General features: G+C 37.8%; 1 protein-coding gene across 4 annotated transcripts in view; it reads left to right on the top strand.

Moving 5' to 3' along the window:
• The window catches only part of ZEB2 (zinc finger E-box binding homeobox 2), a 137,152-nt gene that overhangs the window by 112,095 nt on the left and 10,852 nt on the right, over positions 1-14,205 (top strand). For all 4 annotated transcript variants that reach the window (XM_011935706.1, XM_011935704.1, XM_011935705.1 and 1 more), the window contains 5 exons: positions 3,871-4,059; positions 4,762-4,976; positions 7,586-7,694; positions 8,625-10,594; positions 12,287-12,467. In XM_011935706.1, coding sequence (XP_011791096.1) covers positions 3,871-4,059; positions 4,762-4,976; positions 7,586-7,694; positions 8,625-10,594; positions 12,287-12,467 — 2,664 coding nt within the window. The remainder of the gene's footprint in view (positions 1-3,870; positions 4,060-4,761; positions 4,977-7,585; positions 7,695-8,624; positions 10,595-12,286; positions 12,468-14,205) is intronic.

Genomic DNA, 14,205 nt, shown 5'->3' with positions numbered 1-14,205 from the left:
GGATCTATTGGCTACCCTGGACCAATCAACAAGTTGGCCTGGAGAAGAGAGGACTAAGATTGGCTCACCTGAGCAACAGAGATCAATTGTGGCTAGGGGAGCAGGATCACGTGGTAACACAGCAGCTCCTTGGGTACCATAAGGCTTGGCAGTCGGGAAATGGAGAACCATTCCTAGGACAAGGTGAATGTTGAAGTACTGGGCAGAAAAACTGTATATTACTAGCACCTATTGCACCTCAGGGAAGAACTACATTAGATCCATGCTGGTGATACCTAGTTTCTGGGAGGTTCAACTCTAGCCCACTTAAGTGACCCTAGGTATATGAGATATATAAACAACAGCATATCTATACAGCATGAAGAAATATCCAGATGGAGCAAATGGATTTAAATGATTGAGTGCCATCTTCTTCATAAAACCCTTTTTGAATACTTATCTGAGCCCTATCAAACTCTTGCAAGTATTTATGACCACTATTACACAGTTTATCAAATAATTATTCTACAGTTGCCTGAATATTAGGTCTAAGTCCCTAGCTCAGCTGTAGGTATCTTATTTTATGCTTCCTTTTACTAAAAGACCTCTACACCAAGATTAGTGTTAAGGACATAATTTATTCCACCTTCATCCCATAAATGATCCTTGAGAGCCTACTAATTTCTAGGCAATATACTCAATGCCCAGGATACAAAGATGATCAAAGATGGATCCTTAAAGAGAGCACATGATTTGATGTCTTTTGTCCCCATCACACTTGACATAGAAATCTAGCATGGCCAAATTTGATCTAGCAATTGAATTGCCTCTCCAAGCAACAGTAGTGTATCTAGATGCAGTTTTGTTTGCCTATCCAGAAAAATCAGAATTTTCCTCCCTTTTAAGCCAAAAGGCTATTAATGCAAATCCAATTGAATTTGCATATGATTACATTTCTGATGGAAACATTCATATGCAAATGAAAATTCATGCAAAGATAGCCAGATCATTCAAATAGTTGCTGAAATATCAAGATAAAATTAGGATATTAAATGTACATCCATCTATGTTTACTAGGTTACACTAAGGTCATCAAGTAGGACAATATTCTCAGAAAACTTAAACTGTGTCTTAACCCTTAACATAAACCATTGGCAACCCTCAAGTAGATATGAATTCAGAAAGGAACTGTTACATTACTTTCTGCTGTCATAGCACTGAAAAAGAAGTCAGTCACTGATAAAAGCAGTGAAGTTACTCAAAAGACATTCATCATGGCTCCACCATTTTGCCCCTTTTATCTTTTCTTCCTATCAAAAGTAAAAGGTAATTTTTTTTATAGATCTGATGTTATTTTGATGATCCAAAACAATAAGCAAACAGTTTATGCAAGCTGACAGTTTCTACATACTCCATAGGGCCTCAGTGATGCAAGTTAAATGACATCATCACAGTCATCACCAATAAGTATCCACTGGAAAGCATCCATGACATTGTGTGTACAGCAAGAGGAAAGTGATCTTATCTAAAGCCCATGTTCTTTATTAAGTCCAGCTAATAACAGATTTAAGCAAAATTTCAAGGTATAAAATCTTAATCCATTACTGTACATTCCAAATCTATTTTGGAGGGAAATACAGTCTTGGAATAGACCGTTGTTCTTGTTAAACTTATTAGAAGTTACAGAGGAAAAAAGAAAGGTTTGAGATCACAGCATTCAGGATTACTGGCGCTTAGTTTAGTGGTCCACAAAGTGTAATTCTCCCACTTCCTTTTATTTGGTCCCATGTATTTGTTTATAGTTTCAAGTCTTTTTAGGATTCTAGTGTTCTTTGCTTTGATGAATGTCACCTACCATCCATCAAATTTGGAAAGTCTAAACCTGAAGGAGGGATCTTAGCATCTCCCAACTTGAAAAACCAGATTCTTTCCCAAATGAATCTGAGGAATTTTATATCTTAGGTATTTCTCAAATCCACCCACTTCCTTCATCTCTATCATCAATTCTTTAACGGTATCTTTTGCCTGGCCTAGGACAGGAACCTCCTAACTGGATTCCCAGGACCTACTTTTCTCTTCCTCCAATCCCTATCATACTACAGCCAAAGATATCATCTAAAAATGCAAATAATCATAATTTCATCCAACCATCTTCCTTGCTTAATACTCTTCAATAGCTTCCTGCTTCTTTTAGAGTAAAAACCCAAATCTTTAACAAGCTCTTACCTGCTGCATGGCCTGGCTCCCGCCTTACTCTCCACCCTTACATCGCGTGGTTCTCCTTTCACCCTCTACACTCCAGCACTATCCTTTTTTTTTACATCCTGAGATGTCCCATGCTTGTTTCAGTCACCACATTGCACTTGCTGCTCTTCTCCAGCTTCTACAGTTAGGTAACTTCTTGCTTCTTCAGTTAAGACCTTCCTGATCTTCTAGCTGCCATCAGGCTCCTCTGTTACTTTTTTTATACCACCATATAACTTTCTTTCATAATACTTATCTGAGTTTGTAATGATGTGTTTACTTTGGAGATAGTATCAGTTGTATTATTCTCTCTAGTGACTTCCCAAAGGATGAGCCTAGATCTGTGTTTTGCTCACCAGAGCATGACATGATGCCTATCACACACTAGGCATTCAATAAATACTTGTTGAATTAATGGATGGTTCCACTTTCTATTCTCCTTATCAAAAATCCAAGTTCATAATGATGAAAGCTAAAAAAAAAAAAAAAAAAAAAAATTGCCTGGCTTGCTTGTGCATCACCCTGCCACAGTTGCCGAGGAAAATTATTATATCAAATACTATAATATTGTTTATGGTAGAGAAGACAAGGTGAACAATCTAGTGGCACCAAGGTTAACTGCTTTCAAAAACTATGATAATAGGATTCCACGATTAATTGTACCAGCAAAGCACTTTTTTCACCTACTTAGAATAAAGAATAATATAAAAGCTACTCTCCAAACTTTGTGTTATCCATAAAAATATTCTTTAGGATATCTAAGTCACAACTTATTTCAGAAACACATCTAGAGGTTTCAAATACACAAAATCTTATGACACAGGTTGCTAAAATTGAGTTACAACTCTTATTCATTTCACAGGAATAGAGTCATAATTACAAAAGTTAAAGTCACATCAAAATCATACACCAGTTTCTTAACTCCCTCTGTTACTTTTTATTTTATTTCTATCAGTTGTGAGCTTAATTTTATTTTCAGCAGCTTTAAAATACTGAACTAAAGATGGAAATTATAGGGAAAGATAAAATGCCACATTCTGGTGATTTTTTTTAACAAAGTTGCATTATTATCTGTCTAGGAATATCTTTCCTTTTACATCTGTCTCAGATTGTATAGTCCTGGCTATCTGTGACATTCAGAGGGTGAAGGGTTAAAAGCTTATATTTAGCAACAGGATGTGTCTGTGGTTAGGGACGTTCAGTCTAGTGGACAATGAAAAATTAAATATACCTTACTTAAAAGAAAAGGAAATTTCAGATAGACTATTAAAATAACCTTAATTTTATATTATCTTTAATGTTTTTGGATCTTAGAATACAATTGTTGGCTTTTTAAAAAATTTTATGTAAAACATTTTAAATTTCTTTCATTCTTTGTAAGTTATACAGACTAATATTCCAGGAAGAAAAAAATAAAATAAAATGTGCATATTTAATTGAAGGAAAGTGCCCCCCCCCCCACTTCTTGCGTATATTACAAGAATAAACATTCAGTCAATAATTGGTCATCTTCAACACTTCTTACAAATAAACTAGGTTTTGTAGTCTATTGCAAGTCAGTATTTCTCACTGGCTAGGATGGAGATGGACTTGGGCTCCTAGGAAGAAGGCCCGGAAAAGACGTTTCTTCTCCTTTTATGATTTCAGTGAAGAATGCAAATTGCACATCAGATTTTGAGGAATACTTTGCCAAAAGAAAACTGGAGGAACGCGATGGTCATGCAGTCAGCATCGAGGAGTACCTTCAGCGCAGTGACACAGCCATTATTTACCCAGAAGCCCCTGAGGAGCTGTCTCGCCTTGGCACGCCAGAGGCCAATGGGCAAGAAGAAAATGGTGAGGCTGTAAATCATTTTTAGCCACTACACTGACCTCTGCAGCTGTTACAATTACAAATGCACTACATGCCTGGGTGTTTACCTTAAAATTTGAAGAACAGCTGCAGAGGCATGGAATTTCATGAGCAAAGATTAGAACTGTAATTTTAGGGTATTGTGAAATTTTTTTGTCAGCAAATTTGTGTCATTTGTACATCCAATAAAGAACAAGAACAATTAGAGCCCATTTCTAAGAGATAAAAATATCTAAATGTATTCCTATCTTTCTGAAATATTTTACTTTTGAGGAAAAAAAAAAGTTCAGACCGACCCTCCCTCACCTTTTGTTCTTCTCCACGACCGACACCTGAAACGCCCCTTTATGCTGTGAGTTCCTGAGTAATCTGTGGCTACAGGTTTCATAGGAACTGTCAGTCACCTAAAGACAATTTCCTCATTTATCAGCGGTTTAAGTCCCCCCCCCAAAAAAAAAAAGTTGAAGTAATTAATTAATTTTCGAGCGCAGTGTGAGCTGATTCCTACAAGTCTGCCCTGGGTGTGCGAGGGGACTGGTGTGCGAGGGGCCGGGCGCAATGATGGCACTCTGTGGAGCAGATTGCAGTGATTCCTGTCATACCATCCTGGGCAGTCAGCCCATTAGCTGCCATTGATTTACTGACCTTTTGGCCTGCCTCTCTCTCTCTCTGTCTCTCGGCTACAGACCTGCCACCTGGAACTCCAGATGCTTTTGCCCAACTGCTGACCTGCCCCTACTGCGACCGGGGCTACAAGCGCTTGACATCACTGAAGGAGCACATCAAGTACCGCCACGAGAAGAATGAAGAGAACTTTTCCTGCCCTCTCTGTAGCTACACGTTTGCCTACCGCACCCAGCTCGAGCGGCATATGGTGACGCACAAGCCAGGGACAGATCAGGTGGGGGGATGGTTTTAAGTGATTTCTTTCTATAATAACCCCTTAGAGAAACGATATTGCTTTGATTGGCAATCATTATTAATTTTTCATGGCATTTTGAAGATGCAGATCTTTTAATGGTAATAGCTTTAATTGAGGTCTAAATGATTTTTTGATGGTCTCTTCTAATATGATTTAATAGTCTTATGTTCACGATCGAATGAGTGTGTTAATTTCTAATTTAGAAATTTTATTTGCACTTTAACTTGACTTTAGTTTCATTTTTATGTTCCACAAAAAGTGAATGAAATTGTAGCATTTTAATTATACATTATTAAACATCTCAGCAATTTTAATTCCATTTTTCACCTCGTTTTACTTAGAAATTTTCTTTTCATATAGGATCTAAGTCATAGTAAAAGAAGTGCGTATTTCTTTCATTTTTCATATAACACCTTCAATTACTTAGAGTATTTTTATAAGCTGCTACTAGTTCATGAAATCTAATTGTTTTAAGGAAAATCAAAAAGACATATATTATCTGTGTGTGTATATATATAATAAATGGGATTAGTACTAAAACATTGGATGTACATTAAAAAGATCCCTTCTTAATATACATATGTGTAGCTAAATGTTAAAATTACTCCCCCTCTTTTTGCTTACTTGTCTCAAAAATAAAAACTCTGTCTTCAACAGTTAAGTATAGCTTCTTAAATCTTTAAAACAACTGAATAGGATTGATTCACAGTGTTCCTTAAATGTTACAGCAAAACTCCTCTGTCCCCCTGGGAGGATTGACTCTGCAAATTGATATTATAATATGTTTGCATGGACAGAAGTGGTGTGCCTTAAGTCACAATAACTGGCCCTACAGATCCGGAATCACTTAATTTAAGTCTTGACACCATGTCTGTTTTTAAAATTATTGAACACGATATTGTATTCAAAATTCGTAGTTTTTCCTTATAACTTTCATTTTCTTTGAATAAGGAAAATGAGAATAAGCAAACACAGTCAATAATGGTGATAATACTAGATTATGGAATTTTACTATTTTAGGAGAACAGCTCATATAAGTTATTCCATTTATGTCTGATTGGGCTTGTCACCTGAATACTTTTCAAAGATGAGTTATAAAAAATATTCTTGCATGGTTGCACTTATGTAACAATTTATCTCCCCTTGCTTATATGCACAAAAACTCTAGGAAAAACAAAAGTGCCTAGATATTTATCTAGCATAACCGCTTTAAATTTCACATGCAGAAGTGTGATTGTGTTGGCGCATTATGAATGGTAGCTTTGGTGTTGAAAAGTCCCCTCATTTGCTCATGGCATTTACAATTAGTAAATTAAAATGATTGTATCATATTAACAGTGGCACAACTAAAGTTTATAGTAGTCCTCTGAGGGCTGTGGGGGGAGACAAAGCAGCTGTTGCTGTTTGTTTATGCAACTCAGCAACATATGAGCGCTGGTCCCTCAATGGCGCTCGGCGGGCTGGGCTCTGCTTGATCTTTGAAGGTTGCTGCTGTTTGAACAAACCTCCCTGTGTCCCATGTAACACCATCTGTCTCACTAGGAATGTGGGAAGATTCAGCACACCCTAGCAGTTGTCATACCGTTTCTGTGCTGTCTTTTTGCAAAAGGCTTTTGTGTCATTGCTACTAGAAAAAGGCTGACCTCCTACCTTGAGCATCCAGAGTGGATGACTGCATTTTTTTTTCCAGAATTCTAAGTCACACTGCTTTTTTCCCCTTGTTCAAAAAGGTCAGCTGTGTTTGATTATATCTTTGCTGCTTTTAACTTGTCTTTTCAGCAAACTTTTTTTTCCTTTTTTGTCCCTACTCCCTTGCACACTACTAAAAAGGAAAATGAAAAGTCGTTGAAGTCTTTCCTACTGGCCTATGATAAAACTGCTCAAGCAGCTATAACCCAAAATGTTGTCTCTTACATTTGATAATGAATCAAATCTGATATGCAACACGTCAGGAAAAACTAGGCTTCTATTTGCTACTAGCACAATGAATAGGATATTTAAACATGCTCATCATGTAATGAAATATTTATAGTCAAGGTTTTTTTGTTTGTGTGTTTTTGGTTTGGGATTGGGGTTTTTTTTTTTCTTTTTTACATTTTAGATTGCTTCAGTATAAGATATACTTTTATGCTGATACAAAAAGATTGATAACATTTGTTATGTGGGGGGTGGTTTTTTTGAGACTATTCAGAATTTTCAGGAAAATATTTTTTCCTTGACAGAATTGTGACATTCTAGCAGAGAATGTTCATATTTTAGAATTTGTAGTAAACACAAAAACAACAAATATCTTTACAGTTATACTTCCTCGTCCCCGAAGGTTCAAAGAAACATTTTGGAAAAGACACTACAGAAATAATTCTAAAGCGAGTGTTGGATGTGCATGTGAAAGCACTTTTTTTTATTTGTTCCAATTTTATTACCAACATTATCGCTTTTATTGCAACTCTGAAAGACTGAACAGATAAATAAGCATGGACTCAAACCTTTTGGCTTGTCTGAAAAATAGAGGCCTTTTAAAAATATTTGTAACAAATTTTCTTTGTTCCTCCTGCACAAAACTGATGTCAGCCTTTCTCCTTTTATAGCACCAAATGCTAACCCAAGGAGCAGGTAATCGCAAGTTCAAATGCACAGAGTGCGGCAAGGCCTTCAAGTATAAACACCATCTGAAAGAACACCTGCGAATTCACAGTGGTGAGTAGCGGAGGTGCTGGAGCTCACATTTGCATTTTACTTAATTAGGGGAGTTTTAAAAGATTGTTTAAAATTTACACAGTCCTATTTGTAGCTTTTTGGAACTATCCATTTATTTCATCAACTCTGTGTGCCTGATTTGTCTTCATGAGACTTAGGGTACCACTAGTAGCACTGTCTTATAAAAAGAAGCAAAATGCTTACACATCTTAAAAATTACAAATACTTTGATTTATTATAAAATCTAGAGGCTCCTTTTTGTCCTTTCAAAACCGCTTCTCCAGAATAAATATTCTTGACCTGAGGAAAGTCAACTGGCAAATTCTGAAGGATATTAATTTTTGAGACCTAACCATGAAAAACAAGGGTGAAGAATTTTGGATAAGAGCTATGTATGATAAATATTCCCTGATTCCTGAGGGGCGTGGATCACAGAACAGAATCCTACCACTGAGATTTCCTCTTTATAACTAGTTTGATAGCTCTGCCAAGCATTTTATTATCAAATTGGATGCTATTCAAAGGACTGGTTGGATTGGTAGAATCAATGGAATCTCCACAAAGTTGATTAAGGCCATGGCTACCCTTCCCTTTAAATACTGTGACATCTTTATTGTGCTGTTGACCACACATTAATCTGACACTCTGTTTAAATACAAGGCTGCCGATGGCAAGACAAGATTTGGGATCTCAGCCGAAAAAGTCATAGATAGCCCTTACCTTCCACTGTGAACATCTTGGATTATATCCTCCCAGGGTAGATAAAGCCCAGAAACAGTTATGGTCACATAATTCTAATCTAAGTACCTAGAATGTAGAGGTACCCCATTGTGTTCCTTTCATTTGGTTTCACAGATTCTTGTCTTGGTAGACAATTGCAATTGTTACCTAATCAAGGAAATGTAACGTTAATTTTAATTATCATTTTAGGTGAAAAACCTTACGAGTGCCCAAACTGCAAGAAACGTTTCTCCCATTCTGGTTCCTACAGTTCGCACATCAGCAGCAAGAAATGTATTGGTTTAATCTCTGTAAATGGCCGAATGAGAAACAATATCAAGACGGGTTCTTCCCCTAATTCTGTTTCTTCTTCTCCTACTAATTCAGCCATTACCCAGTTAAGAAACAAGTTGGAGAATGGAAAACCACTTAGTATGTCTGAACAGACAGGCTTACTTAAAATTAAAACAGAACCACTAGACTTCAATGACTATAAAGTTCTTATGGCTACACACGGGTTTAGTGGCACTAGTCCCTTTATGAATGGTGGGCTTGGAGCCACCAGCCCTTTAGGAGTTCATCCATCTGCTCAGAGTCCAATGCAGCACTTAGGTGTAGGGATGGAAGCCCCTTTACTTGGATTTCCCACCATGAATAGTAATTTAAGTGAGGTACAAAAGGTTCTACAGATTGTGGACAATACTGTTTCCAGGCAAAAAATGGACTGCAAGGCTGAAGAAATTTCAAAGTTGAAAGGTTATCACATGAAGGATCCATGCTCTCAACCTGAGGAACAAGGAGTTACTTCTCCTAATATTCCACCTGTTGGTCTTCCGGTAGTGAGTCATAATGGTGCCACTAAAAGTATTATTGACTACACGTTAGAAAAAGTCAATGAAGCCAAAGCTTGCCTCCAGAGCTTGACTACTGACTCAAGGAGACAGATCAGTAATATAAAGAAAGAGAAGCTACGTACTTTAATAGATTTGGTCACCGATGACAAAATGATTGAGAACCACAACATATCCACTCCATTTTCATGCCAGTTCTGTAAAGAAAGTTTTCCTGGCCCCATCCCTTTGCATCAGCATGAACGTTACCTTTGTAAGATGAATGAAGAGATCAAGGCGGTCCTGCAGCCTCATGAAAACATAGTCCCCAACAAAGCCGGAGTTTTTGTTGATAACAAAGCCCTCCTCTTGTCATCTGTACTTTCTGAGAAAGGAATGACAAGCCCCATCAACCCATACAAGGACCACATGTCTGTACTCAAAGCATACTATGCTATGAACATGGAGCCCAACTCCGATGAACTGCTGAAAATTTCCATTGCTGTGGGCCTTCCTCAGGAATTTGTGAAGGAATGGTTTGAGCAACGGAAAGTGTACCAGTACTCAAATTCCAGGTCCCCATCCCTGGAAAGAAGCTCCAAGCCATTAGCTCCCAACAGTAACCCTCCCACAAAAGACTCTTTATTACCCAGGTCTCCCGTAAAACCTATGGACTCCATAACATCACCATCTATAGCAGAACTCCACAACAGTGTTACGAATTGTGATCCTCCTCTCAGGCTAACCAAACCTTCCCATTTTACCAATATTAAACCAGTTGAAAAATTGGACCACTCCAGGAGTAATACTCCTTCTCCCTTAAATCTTTCCTCCACATCTTCTAAAAACTCCCACAGTAGTTCATACACTCCAAACAGCTTCTCTTCTGAGGAGCTCCAGGCTGAGCCTTTAGACTTGTCATTACCAAAACAAATGAAAGAACCCAAAAGTATTATAGCCACAAAAAACAAAACAAAAGCTAGTAGCATCAGTTTAGACCATAATAGTGTTTCCTCCTCATCTGAAAACTCAGATGAGCCTCTGAACTTGACTTTTATCAAGAAGGAATTTTCAAATTCAAATAATCTGGACAACAAAAGCACTAACCCAGTGTTCGGCATGAACCCATTTAGTGCCAAACCTTTATACACAGCTCTTCCACCTCAAAGCGCATTTCCCCCTGCTACTTTCATGCCACCAGTCCAGACCAGTATTCCTGGGCTACGACCATATCCAGGACTGGATCAGATGAGCTTCCTACCACATATGGCCTACACCTACCCAACTGGAGCAGCTACTTTTGCTGATATGCAGCAAAGGAGAAAGTACCAGCGGAAACAAGGATTTCAGGTAAAGAGACAAATGCTTTTCTGCTCTGAAGAAAAGAGATGGTAATTATACTGATTATGGGCATGTAGGAAAAAAAATCTTAGTGAAAAAAACTCAGCAGAAACGGAAGAGTTTACTTTAACATGAACCTAAAACCGTCAGTGAGCTAGAAAAATGGATGAAACAGTGAATCACTGTACTCTAAGCACATTTGCTTTAAAAACAAAAGGGATAAAGAAGAAATTAATATTTATTTTGAGATTGATTTAGATGGACTCATCTGCTTTTAGAATTACACATTGGTGACAGTATTTGGTAGGACTTATCTAGGTGCTAGAAGTTAAAGTTTATAATAGTCACGTGCTTTTAAAGATGTGCACAGGACAGGTATGATGACTCATGCCTGTAATTCCAGCACTTTCAGAGGCCAACGAGGGTGGATCACTTGAGGTCAGGAGTTTGAGACCAACCTGGCCAACATGGTAAAACACCATCTGTCCTAAAAATACAAAAATCAGCTGGGTGTAGTGGTGGATGCCTATAATCCTAGCTACTTGGGAGGCTGAGGCAGAAGAATGACTGGAACCCAGGAGGCTGAGGTTGCGTTGAGCAGAGATCGTGCCACAGCACTCCAGCCTGAGAGACAGAGCAAGACTCTGTCTCAAATAAATAAATAAATAAATGTAAAGATGTGCACAACTTGCAATAATACATATACACATTTTAATAGATACTTTTGTTTTATACAGAATGGTTTATTTTGAAGAGTAGTTTTTAAAATATCTTCCATATTTCACATGACCTCTTACCAAATCTTCAAAGTAGTTAATAATTATGCTTTATCAAATAGGAAAGCAAGTATATTTTAACATTATGCAGCATGTAATCTTTGTTTGCAAAATAGGAGCATAAGTAGCCATCCACCTCTGTAACAGCTGTTCCAGTATTCTAATTTACATTACATCTGCCCTCTTTGTAAATGTATTTAAGCCTATTTAATCTTCTCTAATATTAATTAGTGCAAACATAGTCTAAGAAAACTGAACTGTGGGCTAGCAAATGGAAATGTATGTTATCGTGCACGTTTGCACTCCTTTGGATCAAGACAAAATAAATATCAAGAAATTTAATAATTTACTGATCCACATTCATTATTGTTCAATGCTGAAGGCTGTTTTAACATAGAACATTGATAAAAAGTGTTATTAATATTCCCTATTTCAAATTAGAAAATTAAATATAAAAATATAGCTTGAGGCCTTTAGTTGGTAGACATACATTTAAATAGATTGAATAATAATAACATTTTGTACCTAAATATAAAATTCAATTAAAATCGGGTTTCTACAGCTACAGATCATTTCTAAAGTTATGCACACTGGAAAATACACAAATTTCAATGTTAAATTTTCACTTACGGGTATTTCTAGGTGTAAAGGAAATGAAGGATTTTAGAAAAATTTTTTTCTCTCACCTTCAGAGTTGACCATTTTCTGTCCTTGAAAAACAAAGAGCTCTACCTTCCAGAGCAGAGAAGTTTATATTTTTGTTGCAGTGTGAGACCTCATATATTGTTCATGGAAAAGGAAATTGTTTAACTAGATCGATTAGTAGCAAGCACTTTTGAGGTTCTCCAAATGTCAGCCTATACAAAGTTGTTTGGTGTGAGCGCAAAGAGAAGTCACTGTATTGAACTGTGTGATTCTATCGCAGGGAGAATTGCTTGATGGAGCACAAGACTACATGTCAGGCCTAGATGACATGACAGACTCCGATTCCTGTCTGTCTCGCAAGAAGATCAAGAAGACAGAGAGTGGCATGTATGCATGTGACTTATGTGACAAGACATTCCAGAAAAGCAGTTCCCTTCTGCGACATAAATACGAACACACAGGTATGAGTGACTTTGCCTAGCTGGTTAGAGCTTCCCGGCCTGCTGTACATTTCATAATATTTAATGAGCACACTTGTGCAACATAAGATGTAACATATGCTGATACCTTCAACAAGGAAGAAATAATGCTTTTGCCGAGCTCGGTAGGACTTTTTTGTTGCCTGTTTATTGGATCATTCATGTATTTATGAGTGTGCTTGTCTTAATATCTTTCCAGTTATTCTGTAAACCAAATTTAGAAATCATGTCAAAGGGACAGTCAGATGGCCAGGGCAATGAAATGGCACAACACAGTCAGTTATTGAAAATATCTTCAAATTCTTAAGTTTCAAAGCTTAAGATGAACCTAGATATGTAAAAATCTAATAAGAAATTCAGACGGTAATACATTAGTTTCATCATCCAAAACACCAAGAAAGCCATAATTTAGGGGTAATTTTGTTTGTTTTTTTTTAATTAGCCACATTTTGAAAGAACTAAAAGCATTAGTGTCATAAAAGAAAAGTAATAGATCAGATGAGCTACTTGAAATCACCTATATTTGGAAGACTGAAATCAAACTTTCTAAATTTTAATTAGTATATTTCCAAGTCATGCATTACTAATTAGCAGCAATTACAAAGAGTTGACAAGAAAACAGCCTAATTCTTCACTATGAGTGGAGAGATAGTGGGTTAATTTTTGAAAAGAAAGATGAAGTACCATAATGTCATTTAATATTACTTCCCACAACCCAAGATCTGCAGCTTTGGGGTCAAGCTCCACTTGTGTTTCCTCCCCGGCTCCATCCCCACCTCCCTGAACAACAGGGTAGCTGAACCTCATCCCTGCCTCTAGCCCATCTCCAACTCTTCTCCACTAGAAATTCGGCATGCTCTATTAGCCCTGGATTGGGGGGAAAAAAGTGTAGGATCTCAATCAAAATATTGGCAAGAGGGAACGAAAAAAATAGGGGAGTATAGGAAAACAACTCATTCTAAACCAGGAAGCCTAGTATCAAACATTTCAATATGGAGGAAAAAAATTAACCCAACACTTTGGGGGAAAAAGCTTTTTTGGGGAAAAGTGATGAAGAGGTGCAAAAGAAAAAGAAAGAAGACAGAAAAGGGAATGTGAGCCAGGTGCAGCAGCTCACGCCTGTAATCCCAGCACTTTGAGAGACTGAGGCCAAGAGTTTGAGACCAGCCTGCGCAACATAGCGACACCTTGAGTCTACAAACTATTTTTTAAAAATTAGCTGGATGTAGTGGCTCAAGCCTATAGTCCCAGTTACTTGGGAGGCTGAGGTAGGAGGATGGCTTGAGCCCAAGAGGTCGAGGCTGCAGTGAGCCGTGATTGTGCCACTGCACTCCAGCCTGAGCAACAGAGTGAGACCCTATCTCAAAAAAAAAAGCGAAGGGAAAGTGAACACTTCCTGTCATGTTTTGATTGCCTAGACAGATGGCACTCTTTCCTGTCACTGAAAACTGTCTTTGGGAAGTACTTGTACTCATCATTGGCCATTATTCCTCACTGGGCACGTGCTGGAGGCAGCGCAAGTGACCAGCATCAGCCTGAGAGTGTGGGGAGGGTTTTTGTGAAAAGAACAAGGGGGATAAATAAGAGGGTTCTTTTTTTTTTTTTTTTTTTTTGAGACGGAGTTTCGCTCTGTCACCCAGGCTGGAGTGCAGTGGCCGGATCTCAGCTCACTGCAAGCTCCGCCTCCCGGGTTTACACCATTCTCCTGCCTCAGCCTCCC

Source organism: Colobus angolensis, unplaced genomic scaffold, assembly GCF_000951035.1.
Source record: "Colobus angolensis palliatus isolate OR3802 unplaced genomic scaffold, Cang.pa_1.0 Scaffold147, whole genome shotgun sequence".
Lineage (NCBI taxonomy): Eukaryota > Metazoa > Chordata > Mammalia > Primates > Cercopithecidae > Colobus > Colobus angolensis.
Note: the sequence above shows the minus strand (reverse complement) of the source record. Positions and strands in the feature narration are given on the sequence as shown.